The 27,058-nt window shown below is 50.5% G+C and overlaps 1 protein-coding gene across 4 annotated transcripts in view; it reads left to right on the top strand.

Annotated features, from left to right (window-relative positions):
• The window catches only part of Lmo1 (LIM domain only 1), a 35,956-nt gene extending 10,010 nt beyond the window's left edge, over positions 1 to 25,946 (top strand). For 3 of the 4 annotated variants that reach the window (NM_139112.3, XM_087616304.1, NM_001402442.1), the window contains 3 exon segments: positions 20,892 to 21,105; positions 23,843 to 23,968; positions 25,536 to 25,946. In NM_139112.3, coding sequence (NP_620812.2) covers positions 20,892 to 21,105; positions 23,843 to 23,968; positions 25,536 to 25,641 — 446 coding nt within the window. In that variant the 3' untranslated portion in view covers positions 25,642 to 25,946. 4 annotated transcript variants of the gene reach the window in all.
• Positions 25,947 to 27,058: the final 1,112 nt, after the last annotated feature.

Below are 27,058 nucleotides of genomic sequence, written 5' to 3'. Positions count from 1 at the left end.
TGTCGGTGTGCACAGTCCACCAACAGGAAACTCCACAGCTACGTGAGGCACCTCTGCTCCCTGCTCAGTTTCAGTACAGTCTGAAACGAGGCCTGGGCCTGGTCCAGTAGCTTGGTCACTAATGAGAACTGGAGCCTCCTCCCTGTCCCTCCTGGCTCTTGGTCATCATTGGGGGACAAACCACATTTACTCTTAACTGGTGTCTGGATCCTCAAGAAAAGTGTCATCATGGGAAAAGCCTTCAAGAATCCTCTTTCAAGTCCTTCCATTTATATGGGGGCGGGGCATAGATTAAGGGTCAGAGGAAGCAAGAGAGTTGTTCAGGGCTCTATGGAGAGAGAGACCCCAGAGCTTCAGCGTCTTTCTGGTTTCCGTGTCCAGCTGATGTACCCACTGTTCTGGTCCCCAAGTCATGAGTCCAAGTCATGAATCGGGGAGCAGACCATGAGATGAACTAGAACAATGTGCCTGCCTGGGTATCCCAGTCTTAACCCTAGGCAAGTTACTGACCTCCCAGGCTACTGTTCTCAGATGTAAGATGTTCTCGAAGGTGGCTATGGGCACACATCTGTCAGGCTTTTTGAGCCGAGAAGTCCCACACATGTGTATGACATAGCTTATCCTGCCTTCCTGCCTGTCTAAGTTTCATGGAGACCAGATACACTGAGGCATGCAGGAATTCTTACTAGACTTACTAGCTCTTTCTAAAATGAGGCCTCCTGGCAGGTCCCTACTCCAGATACAACCGTACCACAAAGGCACCTTGGAATGTTGTAGAAGCTGACTGTGTGCATTGCTTCAACTCTGAGCTCAGGAACATGTCACCAGCAGCTTGGAATGCACCACAGTGCAAACAGTTGTGCTCGGGAATCGGGTCCTTTTCCTGGCGTGCTGATGGCCGAGCTCCTCAGCACATGTCTAGGTTGCATTTTAGTGGGATTTTGGACCTACCCCTCTCTCTTCTGCCGTGACCATCTTCAGTCCCATCTACTTTCTGTCTCCTGGTGCTTATTACAGCCAGAGAGAATTGACCTCTGCCACCCTGGCATTCATTCTGCCTAAGGCTGACTGCCACCCCGACCATTGCACCAAACAATGTACATCTACTGCGTCCACGCTGGCTTGTGTTTCATGTAGTTCCAGTGTTTGCCTCCGTCCCTTTGCTCCTGTTGTTCTCCTTGCCCCACACACCATTCCCTCTTATTTGGCCATGCTCAGAGACAGCATCCACCTACCAACAAGCTTGTTGCTCATTGGTTGGCGTGTGTTTACGTTCTAAGGGAGGAGCCCACTGGGACGGATAACAGCTGGAGACAAATAAAAGCAGGTGGTGAGAGGACTGAGCAGGCTGAGCCAGGTTTGAGGGACAGATGCCTAGTGTGAAGGCCTACTGGGCCACATCACTAGCTCCTTCCTCCCACCCCTTCTCCTAGGAATCAGCTAGGTTTTCCCGAGGGACCCGATGATTTCAGTACAGTCTAACATGATTCACAAGACCCTCATTGTGGTCCTAGTTGAGAGCTGTGTGACTTCAGACAACTTACTGGGTGTCAGTTTTCTTGTCTCTACGACATGAGCCGTTCCTGGTATCCACTGTCCGCAGATGCAATACACCGGGAAGCCTCGTGCCCGTGTGGGTATTTCCTCTCTGCAATGTGATTTTCTTGGCTTTTCTTGGTCCTTGGGTGTCATAAACATACAGCAGCTTTCATTTTACTGAACCCTAAACACTAGGCATTGTCCAATGCATATGTATCAGTGATTACTACAGCGCCAACCAAAGCTCAGAGGCTTGAAACAATAAGCACTTATTCAGTGTACAGATCTCTGGGTTGGAGGTTTAGGGTAGGCTTGAACACGATGGTTTTTTCTGGTCTCAGCTGGGCTTACTAAAACCTGGAGGTTGGAGGTTAGAGGTTCAGTTAGACGCTGGGGTAACAAGACTCAGGACCCTCATCATCTAGCCATGTCACCTGGCTAGTTACCATGACAGAGATGGATCTAGAGAGAATGGATCCATACCGGCTTCTCAAGGCCACTGTTTGGTGAGGGATATTGTCACTTATGACACATTCCACTGGCAAAAATTAATCACAATCATCCCAAGTTCAAGAGGTTGGGAAACAGGTTCTATTCTTGAAGATAGGAGGTGGCAGCTTATATCATGAAGGACGTGGCTACAAAGAGGTGTGGAGATCAGACAGCTTTGGAACCAGCTTTCCATCCATCCCCAGCATCCTCCCTGTCTGTCTCATCCAGTGCCCATCACAACTTAGGAAGAAGCCATTCTTCTTATCCCCATTTCACAGATGAGAAGATATGATACAAGAGCCTGGTGGGCTGATTGGTCCCAGATTCCACACCCTTCTAGTGTCAAAGCTGGGCTGTGAAACCAGGAGGTCTAATGTTGGAGCCCTGAGCTCATTCTCTGACTTGCTGGCTTCCTTTCCCATTTGCCACCCTTGGGGCTGAGGAGAAGGCCTGGTGGAACCTGTTTGAGTAAGACCTGGGGTGGGAAAGAGTTGTCTAAGTGGATTGCATGTGTGTAACTGTGTATATGAGTGTGTGTGTGTGTGTGTGTGTGCCTGTGTGTGCCTCTATGTGTACCTGTGTGTGTGTGCGTATACATGTACCTGTGTGTGTATGTGTGTGTGTACTTGTGTGTATATGTGTGTGACTGTGTGTGCCTCTATGTGTGCCTGTGTGTGTGTGTATGTGCCTCTGTGTGTGTGTGTGTGTGTGTGTGTGTGTGTCTGTCTCTCTTGTGTGTCTGTGTGTATGCATGTATGTACTTTGGAGCCCTGGGCCTGCTCCTTGAAGGACAAAATTTGGGACAGGAGCATCATTAGTCCATCTCCACTGCTTTTCCTGCCTCCCCTCTGTCCTGCAAAGTCACAGAATAGCCTGGAAGGGGGTGAAACCCCATGGCTAGCCTTAACTGGATCACACATGCAGGACACATCAAAGTCATCGGTTGGCCCCTGGCCTCAAAACAGGGCAGTAAGTGGGCTGGTGAGAGGCCTGTGTACATTCATAAACCAGCTGATTGAAAAGCAATATTTCAGATAAATACAAGCCAGCGATCTATCAGTGGTTGTAATAAAACCCAGGCTTCAGGCTGTGATTTTATTTTGAAATAATAAGAATTGCTTGATTCTTTTTACTTGAGTTACCATGGTAATTCCGGCGTGGAGCGGTGTTATATTGATTTAGAAAGTGGACAGTAATATTTCTTTTGTGTTATTCTGTTTCTAGGCCTTGATTTCTAATTTCTACTTGGAGATTACTTTTATAAATTTCTTAAGTCCTTCCACTTTCTCCCCCCGCCCCCCACAGTATAATTTTCCTCTCATGCACCACGATGTTCTGAGCTTATTGGTTTGCTCTTATTTTAAATTAAACTTGCTGGTTTCAAATATTGAAATGACATCTTTGTCTGTGTCTGTACTTTGGTTTAGCAAAATATTACAGTCTGACGCTCTCTGCTTAATAATTTAAGGGAGGCTTTCTGTCGGCCCTCACTGGGTGCTGATAACTTATGACTCAACCAACGCAGGCCTTAAACTCGTGACATTTTAATATTGTGTGGCGGGAGCAGCCGCCCCTCTGCTCTCAGTCTCCGTGGAGAGAAATCCACATGGTACTCTAGAAAGGAGTTTTAATAATTCAACCTTGCTGGTTGGCTCTCTGTGGCTCCATTGAAAGATGTGTGTGTGTGTGTGTGTGTGTGGTGGGTAGGGAAACCCATGCTTTCCAGAGGATTCAGAACAGTGCTAGCCTGGACTCCCAGGACCTAAAGCCAGCACCTTGATCCAAACCAAATTCCATCCCTTCTTGAATATATAAGTAAATGGCCGTCCCTAATGCCAGATGAGAGGGGTTGCCTGTGAATGCCGGAGAATGCTCGAACTCTTTGATCCACTGTTTTATCTTGAAAAAACAAATGGCTGTCACACAGATTTTGAGACTAGGTTCAAGCCTAACTTCTCCACACTTGTTTGCCAGGCCTTTCCTCCTGAAGAAAGCTCGTAGCAGGGTATGTCTGTAGACCCCCTCAGTGGCCTGACTGGTGGTAGATTAGTTACCACTGGGTGACAGATAGCTTGGAACTTAGCACCCTGACACAGCACACAACTGTCATCTCAACTCTGTGGGACAGGGGGCGGGGGCAGTTTGACTGGATCCACAGAGCGTCTCAGAGTTGGTAATGGTGGTACCTGTCAGATTCACTGGGGAAATGATCACTTTACAGTTCTCTCATTTGTCTATAAAGATTCAGTTCATGGGTGGTTTGGGCTAGAGGCCTCTCTGGCTACCTACTGTAGGTGACTACAGCTCCATTTCTGTGGGCCTCAGCACCACACAGCAGCCTCTGCACTATGGCAGCTTGCTTTCTTAAGGCCACCAGTTGAGACTAAGGAGAAAGTCACAGCCAGGTTCTGCCACTGCACCTTAGGGCTCAGGTGTCCAATGGCTACCTGTAGGAAGCATACCTTTATCTAGAAGTCACAATGTCTAAAAACCAACCAACCAACCAACCAACCAACCAACCAACCAACCAACCAACCAACCACCAACCAACCAACCAATGCCAGGGCTCATATAGCCCAGGCTATCCTTGAACTCCTGATCCCTCCTTCTTCCACTGCTCCATTTTGCTCCCAGAGTAGGAAATGTATATCTCAGAAAGCAGGTAAATGGCAGGGCTGAAACAAGGCCCCTGCCTGTCAGGAGCATAGAGAAAATGATTGGCTCTAGTATTATGAATTGATGTCAAACACACACACACATGCACACACACACACACACACACACCCTACCTCATGTACACATACATAGACATTCTGTCTGGATATTTCGGTTTTGTTTTGTTTTTAATAGGTGGTAAATATGCTAAGATCAGTTAGGGGCCTGGAGAGCAGCTGCCTGGTGGGACTGAGTTGCTCAGAGCCTGCCCTCTTTCTCAGCACCTTGGAAGAGGTACGGGTGGTCCCTTATGAGCCAGCCTACCTGTAGCTGTTAGCTGAGGGCTCCCATCTCTAATGGCTTTGCTAGGTGAGATGAAGACGTACCTGTAAGGCAGCCTAAGCAGGGATGGCTTTACAGTTCCCTGTGAGGGAACAGGGCTCCTGTAGACTGGCACGCTCCCACAGGTGCCTGAGGAACATGGGTACAGAACCAGAGCCAGAGTACCAACATCCCCATCCTGGCCCACTGCCTAATAGAGTGTTTTTGGGCATGTCCTATCCCCATTCACATTGGCAGGGTGGCTAGACAGTTGGGCTTGTTGCTTGTTGATGGGAGGCTGCCTCTTCCAGGCAGCTGCACACCCGCCTTCCCTACCCAGAAGCCATTTCCCATCTGTGAGGCCTCTTCTTGGCAGGGGCCAGGACCCCGGGGAGCATTGGGCAGGGGGCAGGGCTCCCCGGGGCACCTGGTTGCAACCTGGCATCGGCTCAAGTATAGAGAGTGGTGTTTTCACCTGCCTGTTTGCCCCAAGGATGCCTCCATGTTGCTCTTTGATCTCAGGCGGGGTTTATCAAATTCATGGCAAGCCCGTCTTACCCACAAGAATAATGTCTCATTAGTATTATTGAAAATGCAAAGTAAAAAAAAAAGGGAATCCAGGAAAAAAATTAAAATTGGTTGAAATAATTAACACAGAGTTAAGCTGGCAACTGTCAGGCCTGCACCTGGTGAAATATGTTATTGACTAAAAATTGACAGAAGAATCAAATCTTCCTGACAAAATTTAGATTTGCAGAAGTTGGCTCCGGAAATACTTTCTGGGAGAAATAATTGTCACAAAAGAAATCTCAACAGTGACAAACATCCTAATTTATAAGATTTGATAGGAGCTAAAAAAAAAATTCGTGGACCAAGCTGTCACTAAAAAAAAAATAAAAATAAAAATAATTGATCTTTATGAAAATAATTCAGATAAATTGGGGGTGTGGCTGGCTTCATAGTGTTGAACAGAAAAATTGATCAAGAAATCCAATTGACCCAATGAAGCGTATTAAGAATTACCTTCTTAATTAAAACCACTACCACTGGTATAGTTATTTTCCAAATACAGGGGTCAAGAACAAGATCCTAATGGAAAGGGTTTGGTGACTCTGTTTGGGTGAGTGCCAACAGGTGAAGGGGGTCCAGAGTGGAAGGACAATGCAAGTCCTAGATTCATTTGTCCCAGAGAGAGGATGAGATGGTGGCTGGAGAGGTCAGAACAAGAGCCCAAAGCATCATGGGGAGGACCGCAGTGGTATTCATCGACAGAACCACACTACTGCGAGCTGTGCCTTGGTTCGGGTTGAAGACTCATGTGGAGGTCAATGGGAGTACTATGAAGGGCTTTAGGCAGAATCGAGACGCTTTATCAGATCACGTGGGCCACTCTGTGAGAATGGACTGGAAGGACGAAGCCAAAAGCAGACAATGGAGCATGCAGTGGGGAGGAAGGGGTCCTCTTTCAGCTCTGCGGACGGTCACTCTCCCACTCCTCTGCCCACTTAGTTTCCTTCCAGCTTGCATTCTGGGCCTACGGAAGAGGCAGTGGAAGGGGTCTGGTTTGGTTATGAAAGAGGCATGTTAATGTCTACCCTCAAGAAGAGAGACTCTCCAAGGTCATGAACCCAGACATGACAGATTTGGAATCTGTAAAAGCCAGGTCTGACTGACTACGCAGAGGTGGTTCACTGGCTTAGGAGGTGACAAGCACAGCTTTTGTCTTATGCCTGCTCTGCTAACCTCTGTTTGCGAGATCTCAGGGAATTGTTCTTTTGCCTCCTGTAGGGTGACCCTGGGCATACCACTTAACTTCTCTGATCCTTGGTTTCCTTACAAATAAATTAGGGCCTAGAGCATGCTCAGTGTTCCCTGTACTAATTTCAAGACTGAGGAACTGTTGGTGGTTTTGGAAAGCCAGGAGTACCTACCATAACTCCGGCCACCTTTCCTCTGACATCTCTTCAGGACCTGAGAAGAATTCTGGAGAACTATAAGGTAGTTTTCCTAAAGTACAGTTTCCTGAGACAGCCCTCCCATGAGACCCTAGGAACCAGGTTCATACATAGAAAATGGACACTTATCTGTTGATATGAAGACTCAGATATCCCTCTCATGAACCAGAGCTGTGATGTCCCCTTTGTAAAGCCATTTCCACAGGTGAGAGGCCTGGAAGCTAGCCTGCCCTTGTGGAGACAGCCCTTAGCCCAGACTCAGGGGTGGGGCCTTTTCCTGACACAGCGTATGCTTGACCATTTTGACCCTTAGACTAGCCCCTCCAAGGGCATCCTTACCTCCTTCCTTCTTGCCCATGTTCCTGGGATTTGAACTTTCACTCAAACATGAACCCTGCCCAAAGTGAGGCTACAGGCCCCAGGAAAGGGCACTATCTCCCTCCAGCCCCCACTATGACCTAGTCATTGTGTACATGTTATTATATACCTCTGATGACCCATAGAGAGCATCCACACTTCACATATCACTGTGCATAGTCCTACGCCCTACACAGAACAGTTCAAGGTTCTGAAAGACAAACTCTTCCCCACAGGCATGCGCTCTTTGTAGATAGGGCCTAGTCCTTGAAGGCCAAAGATGCTTCAACAGAGAGCCCATCCCTGGTGGTCTAGTGGTTAAGATTTAACACTCTTAATAAAGCCCTGGGAAGATGAACTAATTTAATTAGTATGCCATTCTTTTGTGTACATATGTTATATTTATCCATTTGTCAAGTGATGATAGACATTTGGATTATTTCTACTCCTTGGCTGCTAAACATGTTGTTCAGACCAATATTTTCATTTCTCTTGGACACATACTTTGGAGTAGAATTTCTGGGTCATGAAAACTCTGTGATTAGAGATCTTTGTGGTTGGTGTGTATATGTTGTATGTGTACACGTGTGCTTGTGATAGGATGTGTACATAACACGGCACATGTGTGGAGGTCAGAGGACTACCTGAGGTATTGGTCTTTGCCTCTTACCTTATTTGAGGCAGGGCCTTTTGTGCGCGCGCCGGGCTAGATGGACTACACACTTCTGGAGGTTCTCCCGTCCCTGCCTCTTGTGTTCTTGTAGTACATGGATTATAGATTCACACAACACAGTTCCCAGCTTTTATGTGGGGTCCGGTGATAAGTGTTTTAACTACTAATACATCTCCTCAGCCTAGGACGTTTGTTGTTAAATGAACAGGGCTCAAGGCTGTTCATGGGGGGAAAAATCCCTAGTTGTCTGAGCTTCCCGAAATGAGGTTACCTATCACCCGGTCCTTGAATTACAGGGTGTTACTGCTTTAACTGTTTGATTCTTTTTGCCCTGTAAGTTGGGTATGGTTGCTCTGGTTTTGCTTATGCAAAAACTGAAGTTCTTAGAGAAACTAAAGAACTAGTCTACCTTGTTAGCCAGTGGTAGAGCCTCAACTCGAACGCAAGCATGTCAGAATTCCTAAACTCTGACTGATCCCCTGTGCCATTCCCCCACCCCAGAAGCTGCAGTGCGCTGCGGAGCAGATCACCCTGAGAGGGGCACACAGGAAGTGCATTTAAGTAAAGTTCTCTGGACGAGCGGTTGAAGTAGGTAGAGGACAGTGTGGGGCCATCTTGGAGACATGACTGTCTTCTAGCCTGCTCAGATCAAGCTTGAAGGAAGAGATTCTACTCTGACTGACTGGTAAGGTGAGCAGAAGGTTGGAGGCACCTGGGAGATTCTAGTGTTTGCCAGTCCAGAGCTGCCAGAAACCTGGAGGGGCTTGCAGGAGCCCATGGAGATCTCACCCTGGAGGAAAGATGTGAGCAGGACCCTCTGGTGCCCCTGATCCTCACCCCCACCCCTGCCTGCTGATGCCTTGGGGGCTGAGGGGGCCTTGCCTGACTGCCTCAGTTAGCCTGAGTGGTAATAAAACACTTGAAATTTATTGTGACATTTGGATTTAATTAAAAAGTACATACTTAGAGAAGTAGAACATAATGGGTAGAGAGGCAGGGTGGCTTTTCCCCTCCTTTCTTCCCCAAACTAATTAGCGTTGTATTTTAAATTGTTTATGTGCCGCTAATCATCGTAATAAATCATTTATACTGAAAAAGACACACTCGGCTGTGCCCGCCACGCGGGTTCCGCTCGCCGGGCTCTATCGCGAACAAATTGATCTAGAAGTGAATTTATTAACCACTGGGGAAGAAATCATTAGTGCTTTCTCTAAACATTCCCCAGGTACGCTTTATCGCCACAGTTTATGCTGTAACTAAAAGGAGCATTACCCGGAATTTCGCTGCAATTTCCTTGAAAAGCCAGCAGCCCACTCCCAAGCTACAGGGTCCCTGCCTCCTTGCCCCTATGTGGTCTGGGAACCCCAGCTGCTGTTCCTTTTAAAATAAGGAGTTCCCCATGAAGCGGGTATGAGACACCAATGCTCCTGTGGCTGTTTATCCCCTGCTGAATGCATCATGGTTACTGAGGTTTATGTCTTAGGACCACCATGGCATAAAGAGGGCCTGAGGTTTTAGGAGGAGTGACGGGAGGCTGGGTTTACAGAAACACTGGGATCAGGAGCTTGTTAGAAGGTAGCTTCCCTACCCAGGCTCTGAGAAGCCATCGGCTGCACTTTGACTATAGGTGAGAAGGGGCCCCAGGTTGCAGCACAGGAACAAAGCTGGGATACCGGGAGCACACTGATGATCGGGATCCCAAGGCCTTCCTCACACAAGCTCTGAAGCCTTCTCCAAGGTTTGGCTGGAGTAGTCTATTCTGCCCAAGGTTCCTGGTGAGGCCTTTTGCCTTGTGCATTGTGGTGACTTCACAGTCTCCAGGATATGGCCTGACAGATGACAGACAACTTGACCAACAGGCAGCTCCCAGCTACAGATACCATGTCTGTTCTACTGACTGCCACATAGTGGCCTCCTGCTTCCCTGGGGCTGTGCTGTAAACCACCCCCTATTCCCCAGGTCTTCTCCCTCCATTTTGCTAGAAGGGACGTTTATTCTGAACAAGGATCTTCCCTTTGGGAATCAATGACTGGTCTAGAATTCATAGCTACCCTACCTGAAAGTCCACAATCTAAACTGTTTCCCAGAAGGTTGGGTCCCTCCCACTCCTACACAGAAGGGCTATAGCAGCCCCTGGGGTGTCAGCAGGAAGCCCTAGCCTTACACTGTTCCAGCTTGTACCTACAAGTTCCCTGTCTTTCTTCTTCCAGTGTCCGTCTCATAGTAGCTAGGAGGTGCCGTGCTCTGCTGCTTCAAGAGGGAAGCAGAGCCCAGCAGTTGGGTAGGCAGAGCCAGACTGTAGGATCCCCTCTTTGTGCCTGGAGAACACATTTAAAACTTCGAATTCAAAATTGATTTTGAAGGGCCCTAATCTCTGATCCCCGATGCTCACGGTGTGTCTGCCGCTCCTGCCAGACTCTCGTTTTCTGGTTCAGCGAGTTGGTGCTCATGTCCCTGATGCTGTGAAATTGAGACTCGTCTGAGAGTCTGGGGCCTCCTCCTCCTCCTCTGTGGAGATTGTAGGCCTCTTGGGAGCCCCGTTGCGTTAGATGGGTGACGCTGGCTTTACAGGTGCCCACGATGCAGCTGAGTCATCGTCTGGGGAACACAGTTTCCAGACACATCCCTCTGCTCTCTCACAGATGTGTGGCTCCAGGCAACACATTTCTAAGGAACATGGGGACTGGCTTCTGCAGCGTGGGATAGGATCGGGAAACTCCAGACAGAAAAAGGCTTGGGTCTGGAGTTCACTATAGGAAATATCAAGGGCCTTTTCTTCCCACGGGCTGCTGAAGTCTCGGCCTAGGCTACAAGGGGAAAGTGCTCATATTTATGCACCCAGAGGACCTTCAGAAAAAAGCAAGGTAGGCGGGGTCTGTGTGAGAAGCCAGGGGGTCAGGACAGAGCCGAAGAGGAAAGGGCTGAACTGTTGGCCTCCCACAGACCCATGAACCCTGAAGCTCTGCCTGCCACACCCTGAGCAGACGAGAGAATTTATGTGTAAACGAATCATGGTGTAGAGCCCTGGGAGTCACCTCTCAAAAATTCACCTCAAAAGAGCTCAGTCAGTGAAGTATTCGCTGTGCAAGCATGAGCTGGAGGATCCACGTTTGCTCCCGGGCACCCCTTAAAAACACAAGCACGCATGCATGCATGCAAGAGGAAGAAAAAGTTCGTGGCAGACGGGACTGAGTGCTACTATAGCCGTGTCTTTCTTCTTAGGACCACAGAGCCACAAGTGTCTTGGGCTATGTAGCAGAGGGGCAGCAGTCTGCCATCAGTCCCCCACCCCCTCGGGGACCTGCCTGCATAAATCTACCCACTCCAGCCAGAAATACTTGCCAGTAATATCTGGAGAGCTGCCATTAAGTCTCTTCATTCATTTACTGAAGCAATGCTTAAGGCTGCTGTCAGGTTCAGTACCAGGAGAGCAGCGGTAGAGAAGACAGGCCTCAAGAATTACCCCTTCAGAAGGAAAACAAAAGCAGTGACCAGTTGCTATTGAAAACTCAAAAGGAAATGACAGGCAGAGAGTGGGTGGTTGAAATGAGGAAAGGGTGTGGCGGGTGGAAAAGTTCTCTCTGTCGATATTTAAGCTCCAGGATGGGAAGGCAGTGAGCACTAAAGAGACTGCGTGTACAAAGACCCTGAGTCAGGAGGTGGATCTAGAGTGTGGTGGAGCTCAGTGTGGGGTGGGGAGGCAGGGGCTGTACCACATGAAGCTTTCACAGGCTACATGCAGAGCAGGTGTGCTGTGCTCACTGTACTGAAAGCTGTGGGAAGGCTCAAGCTGGGCAGTGACCAGCCTGGTTCATTTGGAAAAGCTTCTCTCACTGCTGATGAAGAATGAGCTGTGGGGCAGTAGGCTTGTGGGACCCGTGGCCGAAGGATGGTGAAAGGTGAGAGTGGGGCCTGGGGTTACTTCAGTTTGGTGAGTAGGCATAACGCCCTGAGTTCAATGCCTGGCACCACATAAAATAGGTATTGGTGATACATGCCTGTGATCCCATCACTCTGGAGGGTAGGAGCAGAAGGATCAGAAGAAGTTCAATATCATCCTTGGCTACATAGTGAGTTCCAGGCCACCCTGGGCTCTAGAAATGGAAAGAGCTAGAAGAGCTAGCTAGGATGGGGAGGAGGAGGTGTGTGTATGTGTGTGTGTGTGTGTGTGTGTGTGTGTGGTGTGTGTGTATGAGTGTGTGTAGTGTGTGTGTATGTGAGGTGTGTGTGTATGAGTGTGTGTGTGGTGTGTGTATGAGTGTGTGTGTGGTGTGTGTATGAGTGTGTGTGGTGTGTGTATGAGTGTGTGTAGTGTGTGTATGCGAGGTGTGTGTGTATGAGTGTGTATGTGGCATGTAAGTGTATGTGGTGTGTGTATGAGTGTGTGTAGTGTGTGTGTATGTGAGGTGTGTGTGTTTGAGTGTGTGTGTGTGGCATGTAAGTGTGTGGTGTGTGTGTGTGTGTGTGTGTGTGTGTGTGTGTGGTGTTTGATGCTAAATTCTTCTAAGAACATGTAGATGGGGTTGGGGTGATAGTATGGGTACAATGAAGGGGAGATGGGAGAAGGGCACAGAGGCAAGCTGGTAATCAGGGCTCCTAGCTTAGATCTATACCTTTTAGTTTGGTTTGGTTTGCTTTTTTCAAGACAGGGTTTCTCTGTGTAGCCCTGGCTGTCCTGTAACTTGCTTTGTAGACCAAGCTGGCCTTGAACTCAAAGATCTATCTGTCTCTGCCTCCCAAGTGCTGGGATTAAAGGCTTGTGCCACCACCACTGCCTTGCCTAGATCTGTAACTTTTAAGCTATGCTTGAGACTGCAGGGAAACAAACAAAAAGATACCCATTCCTGTCACAGAGAGGAGAGGCCGCACTGTCAATGAACTTCAGTGAGCATGTTCAGCTTCCTATGTGTCCAGGTCCTGATTAAGGACCAAAGAAGACCAAGGGAGTCTGTGGGTCAGCCCATGAAGCTGGCCCAGTTTTGGTGTTTCCTCCTTCCAGCCTCTCTAAAAGTTCTCAGCTGGCTCCTAGAATGTATGTGTCCCCTCCAGATCCCTGAGCTTAATCCCAAGCTCCCCAGGAGTGTGGATAGGAGAAATGGTCCTTGAGGGTAGAACCTCATAAATGGATAGGATTGGTATCTGTATGCATGGGAGCCCAGAGAGTTCCCTCATCCCTTCTGGTGTGTGAAGTTACAATGGGAGCAGGCCCTCCTCAGGCAATGGACAGGCCAGTGCCTTGGTTCTGACCCTCCCATGCCCTAGTGTGGGAATATTAATCAGTTGCTTACAAGCCACTAATCTGATGTTCTGTCAAGAGTGCCCAGGTGGATAAAGACTGCAAGGTTCTTATCCCACACTCCAGGCCTTGCAGGGCCCAGCTTTCTCTTAGCACTTTCCACCTCTAGAAACGCCAAGGTCACAGTAGTTTGGGGATTCCCATGCAAGATGCTAAGTTGGCCTTCCCCAAAGCCCATTGCATAAGTGCCTCCTGCTCTTACTCTACTGGAATTTGCTCCTCAGGGGGCTCCACCCTGCTGAGTCTGAGTCAGCTCTCAGCTCCCAAGCAGCCTGTCCTGTCCTTAGCTGTCCCTGCAACATGCCCCAGAGCTTTCTTCCTCAGCAGGGTCCACAGGGGCTTAAGGAAAGTTCATTGTCCCCCAATTGTTTAGAAAAAAGACAAGGTGATGCCAGGGTTCCAGGGCAGAGCAGGCTAGGCATGGATGCTTCCTGACAGCAGCCTGTGTCTGTGCCATGCATAGTAACTCCAGGGTTTGTCACGGGGCAGATTACATGGGATTTCTGGCCACTGACTCACAGTGACCTGTAGCACTCAGGAAGGGATGGTGTGGAGTACTACCCTCCAGCTGAGTGGGATAACACTGGCAGCAGGTGCTAGGGAAACTGCCAGGCAGTCCTCTCTGTTCTAGACTATTGGGAGCGGGGCTTTGCAATTTAGAGAAGGCATGTGTTGTAGGACTACTTTCCAGTGTCTTGTCCTGTGCCAGCCCCTTTCCAGAACTTTCCAACCCCCACCCTCACCCCCATCATCCACACACAAGCTGTGAGTCAAGCCTTCCCTTCCACTTCTCTCACACTGTATTGGAGCTCAACTCTCTCCCCAACAGCTCTCTCTACCTCTACCCCAGGACCTAGGGATAGAATTGTTGGATTATAGCATAGACAGCCATACGTTCTCATAGCTGATTATTTTAAGCTATTGTGTCAAACTTTGTTATAAGGATCTCATGTCTATGATCTAAATGAACCTTTGAAATAATTATTTAACATAGTCTCCCCTCATTTAGTCACTGATTAAACTGAGGTGAAGCTGGAAAAAATGACAGAGCCAGAATTCATGCCGAGGCCATGAGTCTTCAAATGCCTACTCCCTGCTCACCCTCTCTCTGACTTCAGAAGTGTCAGTCCCACCCCACCACCCCACAGCTAACCACCATTACATTAGTCAAGCCCTGCCTCCTAGCCTTACTTTCCCTGCCCCTGTACGGAGCTAGAGGCTAAGGGAGCCTCTATTTCCCTCCCTCCCTTGACCTAGTAAACACCATGCTGCAAACAGACTCACAGAGAGGTCATTATGAGCCGGTAGACTACTTGACCATGGCCTTGCGTTCCAACAGTTGTTCTCCTTGGCTTTTGATTCCAAATGAGTAGGAAATGCTATTAGTTCTGGCCTTACCTGCCACGTGGCAGGGCCTGGGATAGGAGTGCACTGAGACGAGAAATTGTGGAGATAAAACCAGTGTGAAATGGAAGCCTTCTTGCAGACTGTGAGGGCCTGTGCAAAATAGTTACCTCTGAGAAAACGAGATTGTGAGAGATGTGGCAGAATTAGATTACACTTTCAAATTGCCTCATTCGAGGGGGTTGATGCCTAGGAGGGGCACAGACAGGCTCTGCTGGGGTACTTCTCCGCAGCTCCACATCTGCGATGGGCCCAGGTGGATGGCAAGAGACCCGATCTATGAAGCCCTCCGAGCCCTGCTCTCAGCAGCTGGGGTGGGAGGGAAGAGAGGGCTGAGTGCTGGAGGCTGTCATGCTCTACAAGGGTCCACGTGACTTCTGCTTCCTTCCTTCTCTAAGGTGCCAGGTTTTGTTCCACTCAGAGTTTGTTTTTGAGTGATGGCTGTGACAGCCCGTGTCTGCGTGCACCTGTGCCTCGGTGTGTATTTACATCAGTTCGCCAACATGTGTGTGGACCCAGCCGTGCATACGCACACCCGCAAGCATGAATGTGTTCTCAGGTGTGTTGCTGAACACCTGGTGTGTGTCACTTCCAAGCTGGGCACTAACGGAGTTGATGTGGGGAGAGTAAAACAGGCACAGCCTCTTCTTGTGTGGCCCCGTGGGCCTGTGCGACTCCATGCCTGTGGAGGGGTATGTGTGTGCTCGACCCAGGTGTCCTGTGGCTGAGTGCATCTTCATACTTGGCAGGGCTTACAAGTGAGTCTCCCCCTTCTCTGGCCTGCTCTGAAACCAATGCGGAGGTTCATTGAGGGTTATGAGAGATACCAAGGCTATTCATACCTGGGCCTCCAGAACAATGCTCGGAATGTCCAAGGGACCTTCCTCTGAGCCCCACAGCTATCCTCTCCTACTCAGCTGGTTGCTGGAACTGCCTTTTGGGCAAACAAATGGAGCTGACTTCCTCCTGGACATGCTTGCTCTGGTTACTGGACTGGCTTCTATATGGCACTGAACTCTGGTCAGAGCCCATGTGACTCTGACCACAGTGGCAAGTTCAAATCTGTTAGTTGCTATGCAAAGGACATGTCTATCTCTACTGTGGGACCTGGAGTGGGGCTATGACAGGTGAACTTTGCTATGCACTGAGTCAGAGACACTCATCAACCTTGACTGTGATCAGCCAGTCCTGAAGACTCCTTTATTACTCATAGGTGCTCCCAGAGAAGTCCTTTCCTTTCCTTTCCTTTCCTTTCCTTTCCTTTCCTTTCCTTTCCTTTCCTTTCCTTTCCTTCCCTTCCCTTCCCTTCCCTTCCCTTCCCTTCCCTTCCCTTCCCTTCCCTTCCCTTTCCTTTCCTTTCCTTCCCTTTTCCTTCCCTTCCCCCTTCCCTCTTCCCCCTTCTCCTTCCCCTTCCCTTCCCTTTCCCCTCTCTTTCTTTCTCTTCTTGGTTTATTTCAAAACAGTTTCTGGCAGTCCTGGAACTCACTCTGTAGATTAGGCTGGTCTCAGACTCACAGAGATCCACCTGCCTCTGCCTCCCAAGTGCTGAGATTAAAGGCATGCACCATTATGCCTGACAAGGCATATATTCATGCCCATTTTACAAAGAGGAAGGAAAACTAAGGCCCAGGGTTGCTGAAGTCTGTAGAAAAGGTATCAGATAACCCCAGATCAGAGATACTACAGAAATAGATGGGCTTTCTGCCTCAGAAGTGCTGATGCCGTCAGATGCATAGGCATCCTCTAGATTCAAGCGAATGAACGTCTTGCTGGGGTCCCCATCACTGTGATGAAGCAGCATGACCAAGACAACTTGGGGAGGAAGCGGTTTATTCCGCTTATAAATCCATGTCACCATTTATCATCTAAGGAAGTCAGGACAGGAAGAACTGGGAGCAGGAGCTGATGCAGAGGCCATGGAGGGATAGTGCTTCCCGGCTTGCTCCCCACGACTTGTTCAGCCTGTTTTCTTAGAACCCAGGACCACCAGGCCAGGGATGGCCCCACCCACAATGGGCTGGGCCCTCCCACATTGGTCACTAATTAAGAAAATGCCCTACAGGCTTGCCAAATCTTATGGAAGACTTTTCTTAGGTCCCCTCCTCTTCCATGACTCTAGCTTGTGTCGAGTTGATAGAAAACTAGTCGGCACAGGAGGGAATGTGGCAAGTGACCCAGAACATTGTCCATTTGCTTTGTTTTGCTTCATTTGATTGTTCGTTTTTGAGACAGGGTTTCTTTGTGTAGTCTTGGAACTTGCTCTGTAGACCAAGTTGGCCTCAAATTCAGAGATTCACAGGCCGTCCAAGTGCTGGAATTAAAGGTGTGCAGTACCACTGCCTGGCGGCATTGTCATAAAAGGCATTGTTGGAAGTGCTGGTGAGATCTGAATGGGATGTGTAGGTTGGAAAACAGGTTTCCAGTGATCGGTTCCTAGTGCTGTGGCTGTTTTTACCCTTGCTTTTGGCAATTGATAGTTTACACACCAAAAGCATCTAGGGTTTAGAGACTTGACGTCTGAAATCAACTGTTAGATGATTCATGGGGGGAAAGTCATAAGTATAAATAAAAGGAAGAGGATACAGGAAATGGGCACTTGGGAATTATTCCTAGTATTGCAATTTTTCTGGGAGCTGAAAAGATTATTTTAAGCTGAAAAGAAAGCTGGGCCTGGTAGCACAAGCGGGTCATCCAAGCTCCTGGGAGGCAAGGGCAGGAGGAGCAAGGTTGTCCTCAGTAACATAATGAGTGTGAGCTGAGGTCAGTGTAGGCTCTATGTGAAGCGAACATGGGCCTGGAGTGATGGCTCAGTGGCTATGAACGGGGCCTGTTTTGCAGTACCTGTGTCGGGTAGCTCATGGCAGCTCCAGGGGACCCAGTGCCCCCTTCTGGCTTCCACAGGCCCTGCTCTTCTGTGTACATCACATACACAGACACATACGTAAATGGCTCAGCAGTTCTGAGCACACACTGCTCTTACAGAGGATCTCAGGTCACATCCTGACGCCCATGTCTGATGGCTCACAACTGCTTCTAACTCTAGCTCCAGAGGATTCTGCCCTCCATAGGCACCAGTACTCACGTATCCACACATACTGACTCACACAGAACAAGATGATTAATTTTTTTAAAAAGTGTAAAGCTCAAAAATGATAAAAAAAAGTTTAAAAAGAATGAGAACCCAAAGGAAGAGCACCCTAATGGAGTGTATGCTGCCCTTCATCCCTTCCCAGCTTCTGGGCTATGGCCTGAGATTCCTAGCTTCATCTTGACCCACCACTGTCTTTGAACAAGACCTCACGGCCCCATGGCACAGGTCAGAAAGGAGGGACCTGCTTCCCCAAGGTCTGCACTCCAAACCCCAGCCTAGAGCCCACTGTTGACTCTACCCTTAGGGGACAGAAAGCATAGACTGGACAATATTTCTCCCAGAGCAGTGGCAAGTACCACCCTCGGGGCAGAATTAAGGAAGGTCCCCTGGTGGGCTAGAAGGTTAAAGATACCAGGATTCTGCCAGGAGCTGGCACAATCTGGCTGTCCCCAGGTGCAGTCTCACTGGCAATAGTGTAGCCCAGTGAGGGGCATTCCTGAGGTGTGGCCTGCAGTGACCCGCCACAGGGTGAAGTAGACACCTTAGGATGCAAAACTTACCTTGCTGGGGGTAGCTGGGGTGGGCAGGGTGCTCTCCTGTGACTCAGGCCTGCCTGTTTGTAGTGGAGTCTACACCCTTTGCTATTAAAGAAACCCACATCCCACTGGAGAGAGTCTCAGTTGGACTGCATAGGTAGGAGTTGCTGAGCTGGTGGGTCTGGTTGGCAGGCAGCTTCTTGTGCAGAGGACCTCTCTCCGGGGCAAGGAGAGAGGTAGGGGGAAGGACCTCTGTGAGTCCCACCTCATTACTGAGGTGTCCAACTTTACCCCACATTGCAGAGCTGAGCGTAAAGGTCAGGGTTCTGCTGGGCCCAGGGATCAGAGTTTGTACTACCCTGCAGCCTTGCACAGACCCCTTAGGACTGGGAGACTTCACCTGTAAGACTTTTCCCACGCCACGTCCTCAGGCCTGCGGCCTGCCTTCATGCCACAGAGATCGGAGTTCAGCCTGTCTGGCTTCATTCCCTGTACTCCCTGGGATTGAGGGAGCGCATGGGCTGAGTGAGACGATTATTTTGCCGGGCCTCGTGTGTGTACCTGAGCATGTGCCTGGGCATGCATGTGGGCACAGGCAGCCTCCATTGTTAGAGATGGGTGTTTTCATTCGTGAGTAGTAATTATTGGGTAATGCTTTAAAGCCTCCCCTGAAGGAGTGCAAAGCTGTTTTTCCCCCCTGAAGTCGGGGAGTACGTTAAAAGGATTACCATGTAGATTTGATTTTTAGATAACGCTAAAATGGATCCCAAATGGACTTCAGCAGAGGGCTGCTATCTTCCTAATGGAAAGTGCATGGCCCCAGGCTCTACTCCCAGAGCCAGCAGAGGAGGGGCAGGGAGGTCTGCAGGGGGCTGACTGGCTGGCAGGCTAGAGGGGGTTGGGGAGACAGGAGTTGAGAGACCAAGTATAGAGCCCTAAAGGGACCAAGCCCTCCCTCCTGCATACCAGGTGAGAAGGACAGGGCAGTCTCTGAGGCTATAAGGTGTCTCTGGCTTGAGGTCTGACTTGGTGTTTATGTGAACAGTTCTCCTGGACGGGTGACCCTCCACAGGCCTCAAGGGACAGTCTTCCCATCCTCGGAGCCCAGGCCTCCCTTTATCTTCCTACACTTTATCCCTCCCCGTAGGCAGGCCTTAGAAGGAACTTCTGAGGTCAGCTTCATGGGCAGATCTGGGCTCTGTCAGAGGAGACACAGGCTGACCCTGGGACAGCCGTCATCCTGAATACTATCTCTCATTCAGACCAATTAACCTTTAGAGCTGCATTAAGGAAATTAGGCAGTGAACTTCCCAGCTAACAGATGGTCCTATGGTGATGGAAGGAGGGAGGGAAAAGGGAGCTGACCTCTGCCTATCAGGGGCAGCTATGGGGCCTCCTCCTCCGTGCCCTCACCTGTCCCTTTGGTCTTGTGGTGTCAGTTATGTCTGAGCTCTCTTCTTGCAGAGAGGACTTCCCTGTCCTAGGGGCTGTCCTCCTCTCCAGCAGAAGTCAGAGGGGATGACTGGAACAGGAACAAATCCTCAAGTCATCCCCATCAGCAGTTTAGTGGTTTAACCATCCTACCTACCTGGACTTCAGGTTCCCCATCTGTAGGAGGAGAACATTTGCCTGGAAAACGGGGGGAGGGCTATTCTGACCTGATATCTGTGAATCTAAGGTCACTAGGTGGTGGGGTGTCCCCTGAAGCCAGAGGACACATTCCTCCCTGAAGGGGGAAAGGAAAGGGCGGGATACAAATCAGTAGCTGGGCCTGCGGATAGGCACAGCGTCAGAGCTAGGAATGGGAAAGGTACCCAGGGCTGGAACTAAGTCCTACACACAGGAAGAACACAGATGGGTCGCTGGGTCAGGAGAAGGCCAGTGGAGACAGAGACTGGGGCCTGCCAGAAGCTGGCTGTGTTGGAATGGTGGGCTTTGCTGACTTGTTTATGGGTAAAGCCTGCCTCTAACCCACCCCATGTTTTCTCAAGAGGCTTGTCCTCCGGCAGCCCTCCATGTACAACCACAGACTTGGTTTCCGTGCCCCCTGCCCGGCACTTTCGTCTTCCTTGCTCCTGGACACTGTGTCCCCGTTTCCTCCTCTGCTGCCCTTCCCAGTGGTTCCAGGGGACCTGGCGCGTGTGACTGAGTGCTCACCATGCCCACACTTGCACATTGTGCTGTGTGCAACGGCAGTTGTGAGTGCGCACACTTACCTACCAGCAGGCGCTGCCTTCTGTAACTGCTGCACACCGAGTCTTGCCTGGTACTTGTCGCTGCTTCCTATATGTCGAGAAGCTTGCACACACGGGACAGTGACTAGGAAGGAGAAGAGCCCAGCAAGCCCAGCAGCTTCTGGAGGGGTCTCGACAGGACCAAGGCATAGGCTATGGCACGTTGCCCAATAGACCAGGCCTGGGGCCTGGGGAAGAGATAGAAATGAGAACTCTGGAGCCTTTACTTAGAGGAAACAGTAAAGAGAAAGACATACTCGCCCCCTCCCCTGGAAGGGTGTGGTGCCCCAGAACTCCAGGGCAGTCCCGTACCCACCTGTCTTGTTTTTCCATCACAGGTGTGCCGATGCTCTCCGTCCAACCTAAGGGGAAGCAGAAGGGCTGTGCAGGCTGCAACCGAAAGATCAAGGACCGGTACCTGCTGAAGGCCCTGGACAAGTACTGGCATGAGGACTGCCTCAAGTGTGCCTGCTGTGACTGTCGCCTGGGCGAGGTGGGCTCCACTCTCTACACCAAGGCTAACCTCATCCTGTGCCGGCGCGACTACCTGAGGTAGGTAATGCTTCTCTGCCTCCTTCCTTCTGGCCTGGTGCACCTTGGCCTTAAGCTCTAAACCAGGCAGCCTGTGTGCACAACTGTGTGACTGCTGCTTCCTCACTGTTGTGTGTCAGCCCCGTGAGCAACCCAAGAGCAGGGTTATGTCTTCACCTCCCTGGACTTGGCCCCACAGGATCTGCTCAGGCATTAGTAAAGTCTTGGACACAAAGATAATCTTCCCATGGGTAACAGCCTGGCCTCACCCTCACCCATTTCTTATGGGCATCCAGAAAGGGACATCTCAAAGGGGCCTGGAGGCAGTCTAGACTTGCCTGGGCCTTCTTCCCAGGAGAGTCTCCTGCCCACCTCTCCCTGGAGTCTTCCTCTCCAGGTGCACTGGGATTAGGCTCTCATTTGCCTGGGTTGGCAGGGAGCCACACCCTAGGACAAGGACTGCCAGCGCCTTTTAAAAGATCTGGGTTTGAACCAGTCCCCCAGCCTTTAGTTTTGAACCATTCTCCATTTTAACCCCTATAGCCCACCTTGCATTCTTCCGAGCTCTGCCTCTCCCCCACAGCTTGGATCTCATCCCCTGGGGCTGCCTTCCCCAATTAACCCTCCCTTAGGCCATTTATGACATCAGCAAGGCTGGAAGGAGGCCATGAAGCAGGGGCCTTGGCTGAGACCCAGCACCTGCATTTGGCTCTGTCACTAGCTGCTGGATGGTGCTGGGCAGCCTTGTGGGGAAGAAAGGCCCATTGCATTAATTAGCAGGATGGGGGTGAGAGAGCTGGTGGGACTTCTGCTCAAGTCAGGACAAGTTGGAGGAGGGGCGGGGTTATTTGGAAACTCCCACCTTCCCCAGAGACCCTGAGATTTACCTGTTTGGACCTTTCCTTTCAACTGTTGCCTTCAGCATTAGCATCAGATGTTTTAAAAAGCGATGGTATTTAGTGCTTCTAGGGCGGGGAGAGAAACTGAGGCTGGGAGGAAGGGTTAAGCATGCTCTCGGGAAGTCAGCCCTCAAGGACATGGAAAGTGGCTTTTATGCCAGGAGGTTTGGGACATCTACCTGGGTAGTCGAATTAGCAGGCTAGGGAGAGGTGACTCTCTAACTGATGGCCTGCCATCAGGGCTGGGAGAAGGAGCACCATGGTGTGCTGTGGGCTTGTTGGAAATTCCCGAGCACCCACTTCTGGGCCCCGCCAGCCACGGGGTCTGGAAGCTTTTCCCCCCTATGCTCTGGTAGAGGTAATGAATGACTTCTGGAGCCAGGTAGGCCAGTAGGTTAGGGAGGGGTGGTTGCCCAGAGCCTGGGCCTTTAGAACAACTGCTGGTGGCAGAAAAGGCCCCATTGGCAGGCAGATGCTGTGGCCCGGCCTTTGTCTGCTTATCTGAGTCACCAGGCAGCTCAGGGCAATGAATAACGGAGCCAAGCTGGTCTGCAGGTGTCTGAGCCTCCATCAGACAAATCGGACAAATCGGGGATTAGAGGCCCCCACCAGCCGCCTCTCAGCCCACTTGCATCTTTTGGAGCTTGCTCAGCAGAAAGGAAGCGAGGAGGAGCTTGGTGGGCTCAGACCATTAGAGCACCTAGCCAAGAATTGCTGTGAATGGGGAGGGAGTGGACTTCCTGTCCTCCTGTCCCTAGAGCTTTGCAGCCAGCAGCTGAGAGGAGGGATGCCCTCTCAAAGAGACCATTGTGTCGGGTCCCCTCGGAACTTGTTTTGGGGATTGGTTCTGGGTGAGAAGCGGTGTTGTCCTGGCAGCTTCATTTTACGAAAAAGGTACGCTGAGATTCCAGGAAGGAAAAGGAGACACAGGGGAATGGCGCAGTGGGATTATGGCAGGATACAATTTCATAAAGCGCTGTGATTTTATCTATTTTTTGAGACATGTCAGCTAGGCGGGCCTCGAACTCCCCGACACGGATTACTTCATTCCTGTCCCTCCTGCCTCTGCCTCCTGAGTGCTAGGCTTATAGACATGGACCCCCACAGGGGCAGGGACCCCCACAGGGGCAGCCATGCACCCAGAGCCTCTTGCAGGCTAGGCAAGCGCTCTTCCAACCGAGCTGCAGCCCCAGGAAGCACTGTCATTTTAAGGCAAGAAGCCTCATCAGTGGCATAGATCACTCTCCCAGAAGAGCCAGGCATGTGCCCCTGGTGAGTTGTTTATCTCTCTGTGACTCATTCTTTTCTTGAATGGGGATGATATAAGCGTTGACCTCACAGGGCTGCCTTGGGATCAGATGAGGTGATTTTTGTAAGCTCTTAGCGCGTCCGTGAGCCACAGGTTCAGTGAGGGTTAAGGTTAGGCCTTGCTAAGAGCATTGTCCAGTGAGGGATGCAGTTTGGTCTATGACATTGAGATAACTGGGGCTCTGGGAGGCTCCAAGTGACTGCATGAGGCTACACAGCTTACGACGGGCAGAATGCCTCTGAAACGTAGGCTCCTGTGGGTCTGGATCCTTTGCTAAGGGGCCATCCTGGTGCTCTAGGGACTCTGGTGGAAACCTGAAATGGGTGTAGGGTGATGATGTTTAACACCTGACTGTTAAGTTACACAGCCTCCCTGGGGTGGGGGTGAGATGCCAGGGTTTTAATGCTTAAACTGGCAGGATCTAGATATAGTAGTCAGTTCTTGACCAGGCCTACTACTTGCTATGCCATGAGCTAAGGAATGGGTTAGCCTCTGGGTGGAGGCAGCCCCTTGGCAGGCCCTCATGTCCTCTGCGCCCTTCCCCTGGCAGGCTTTTTGGCACCACAGGAAACTGTGCTGCCTGCAGCAAGCTGATCCCAGCTTTCGAGATGGTGATGCGGGCCCGGGACAACGTCTATCACCTTGACTGCTTCGCCTGCCAACTCTGCAATCAGAGGTGAGTGTCAGACCCTCCGCCAGCTCACACACTACCCAGACCCTAGCCCGGGGCCTGCTGGTTGGGACCTGGAGCGCAGAAGAGGCATGGATGCATGCAAGTGTGACATCTTTTATGTACGTAGCTGAGTATGTATGTGGTCCTTACCATACATGTGCATATGTGTGTATCTATATCTTATGGTTGGATGTGTACACTTTAGTACTGGTGCACTATATGGGTGGTAAGTTTCTACATGAATTTAATGATGGGGGTATGTGTGTTCTCACACTCTGTGTGTGTGTGTGTGTGTGTGTGTGTGTGTTACATAGGGTAAAAGTATTTGTTCACTTGAGGAAGGAGTTGTTTGTATCAGGGTCTCGTGTGTCCCAGGCTATCCTTAAACTTGCTCTGAAGCAGTGGTTTCTGGGATTGGAGGAGTATGCCACGTGCCCAGTGTATATGTGCTTGTGTTTGTATTTTAAATGTTTGTGTGCACTCAAATACTAGCACGTGGGATTGGTATATAGTTGTGCATGTGACTGTAACTGTTCATGCATAAGAGTCTGTGCATACTATAGGAACGTGATGAGGTGAGAATTTTTTGCAGGTTTTAACTGTGAATACTGAGTGTACTGTGTCAGTGTGCGTGTGATTTTGTGTCCTCCCTTGGGAAAAGGGATTCCCAGACCCGTAGGGTGGTAAGAGATCTACTCGGGGAATATCACTTACCCCTGACTCTACTCATGACTCTGCTTCCAGCCCCTCTCTCTTGTGAATTTCTGGGCCCTATTCATTATCCCAGGGATAACTTGAGGAATTTAAGGCAGTCACCCCTGGCTTGGAACCTATCACCAAAAAGCAGGAAATCTTCTCAGGAGCCCTCAGGTCAGGTAGGAATTCATATAAATGTTCCCAGGTTGAGGTCCAGAGGCACCTGAGGCTGGCTGAGTGCTTTGGCGAGACTGCCTACCAGCGGGCTCTGTGAGGTTCCATCGCCACCTGGTGGTTGGACTGAGATCTACTACTGGGGCTGAGTCAGGGACCCAGGGGCTTCAAGTCTCAGCCACCAGGGGACATCTTTGAGAGGAAGCTTGAAAATGTCCAAAGGACTAAGAGACCCAAGGGTGGTCTTCCTGGGTTCGAGAATAAATTGTGGACTGGGGTCATACTCTTTAGAGGAGGTGATCCCTAAGCTAAGAGGGCAGAGATGTGGAAACAGCCATGTTCTTCTCTCTATCTCCTCACATCTCTTGCTCTCCATCCCTCTACTCTGTCTAGTTCTGGTTCCCTACCCTCTCTTGCACCCTCTCTGGGACTGGGATACGGCATCTGCATTCCTCCTGCACCTCTTTGCGTGACCTGCTGGTGGGTGGCCTGTGGCATGACAGTCAGTCTGTCTGTCTCACCACCCCAGGCTGCAGGGTATGCTGAGAGTAATTGAGAGGCTTGCAGTGGCCTGCTCTCTATACCCCTGGGAGGTTCCAGGAGCCAGCTCATCAGCATCACCACCTCCCATGCGTGTCCCACCTCCTGGGCCAGGCTGGGACCTCACTGATAGCCCCTTTTCTCTTGATGTTTTTTCTAGATTTTGCGTGGGAGACAAATTCTTCCTGAAGAACAACATGATCTTGTGCCAGATGGACTATGAGGAGGGGCATCTCAATGGCACCTTTGAATCCCAAGTTCAGTAACGCCCAACATCTGGCCTCCAGGTCCATCTGTCCGTCTGCCCACCTGACCATCTGCCTGGCAGGCCGGCCGGCCAGCCACTCTGCCTGCGCGGGCTGGCCAGCCGCTGTCCTACAAGTTAGAACTTCATCCTCAACGTGAAGGTGGTTTTTCTCCACCACCGCCGCCCATTTCCGTGGGACCCTCCTGGGGCCAGGCTCGGCCTGTACAGTCTGTCTTCTGTATATAAATGGGAACATTTATTTTATGAGAAATGTAATGCGATTTTATTACTGGCGTGGATTAAACTTATGAATGTTTCCGGGGACATGACTGCATTGTTCACATTACTGACACAGAACCACACCTCCCCACCTTCTGCCTCTGGTGGGCAGGGCATGGAGAAGCAACCTCCAGCAGATGCTCTTGCCAACCAGGGGCAAACTAGTGTGGCTTTAGGGATCAGAAGATGGGAATTACCCAGAGTGTCCCGGCCACACGAGAAGTGGTGGAGGTATCCCTCTCTTCCTACACAGCGTACATCTTGGCCCTGTGCAAAGCCCTGAGAAGAGGGGTGCTGTGATGCTTTGTGTACCTTCAGCCCACTTCTCTGTCACCAGAACCCCTGGCAAAGTGACCAGATGGGGACCCAGTTCTGCCCTGCTTCACAGTTGGGCCCCAAATCCCAAGCCTCATATCATGACACTACCCTTCCCTTTCACAGCGACAGATAGTGTTTGTTGGGTCTGACCTGGATCCTAGTGTCTTGTTTATCAATCAAAACATTCTGTTTCCCTTGAGCCTGTCTATGCAGGCTGGAGACCGTCCGTCAGTCACTCAACAAACCTCAGTGTACTCCAAGTCTTAGCCTTATGCTTCTATTGGAGCTAACCCCAAGGGAACCAGGCCTGGGGTTGAGTCATTGATGAGACACAGTCTCTGCTCTCGAGAAGTCTGTCAGGGACCTGGAAGTCTGAAGCCCTAGTAGGGGACAGAAAAACCAGGAAAACTGATGGAGCAGCCAGGGAAGGCAGAATGCTTCTGGGGAGAACTGAAATGGGCGCAGCAGACATGGGTCGTGATGACTCTCGAAAGTTGGGGACAGAGGAGCCAATGGACACACTCTCAGACAGACACAAGTGTGGACAGGCAGGAAAGATGGGCAGGCAAGCCAGCAGGCCGTCAGCCCAAGCCAGAAGAGAGCCAGACCTGTGGCTGGCAGTCAGACAGGCATTTCTGTCAGCCTGGCTGAGCTGGGCTCACCTAGGGTAGCAAGAATAATGGCACAGTGCTGGGTATAGAGCCTGGCATGGAGCAGTGTATGGGTGTCAGCGAGAAGCCCAGTCAGGGAAGGCTGTGTGGGCAGGCTCTCCACCCAGACCCTTCTGCTTCTCTTCCTCGGGGTCCATTTCCCACGTAGCCAGGAGCCCAGTGCTAAAG

Source organism: Rattus norvegicus, chromosome 1, assembly GCF_021556685.1.
Source record: "Rattus norvegicus strain SHRSP/BbbUtx chromosome 1, alternate assembly SHRSP_T2T, whole genome shotgun sequence".
Lineage (NCBI taxonomy): Eukaryota > Metazoa > Chordata > Mammalia > Rodentia > Muridae > Rattus > Rattus norvegicus.
This window is presented reverse-complemented; position numbering and strand designations above follow the sequence as displayed.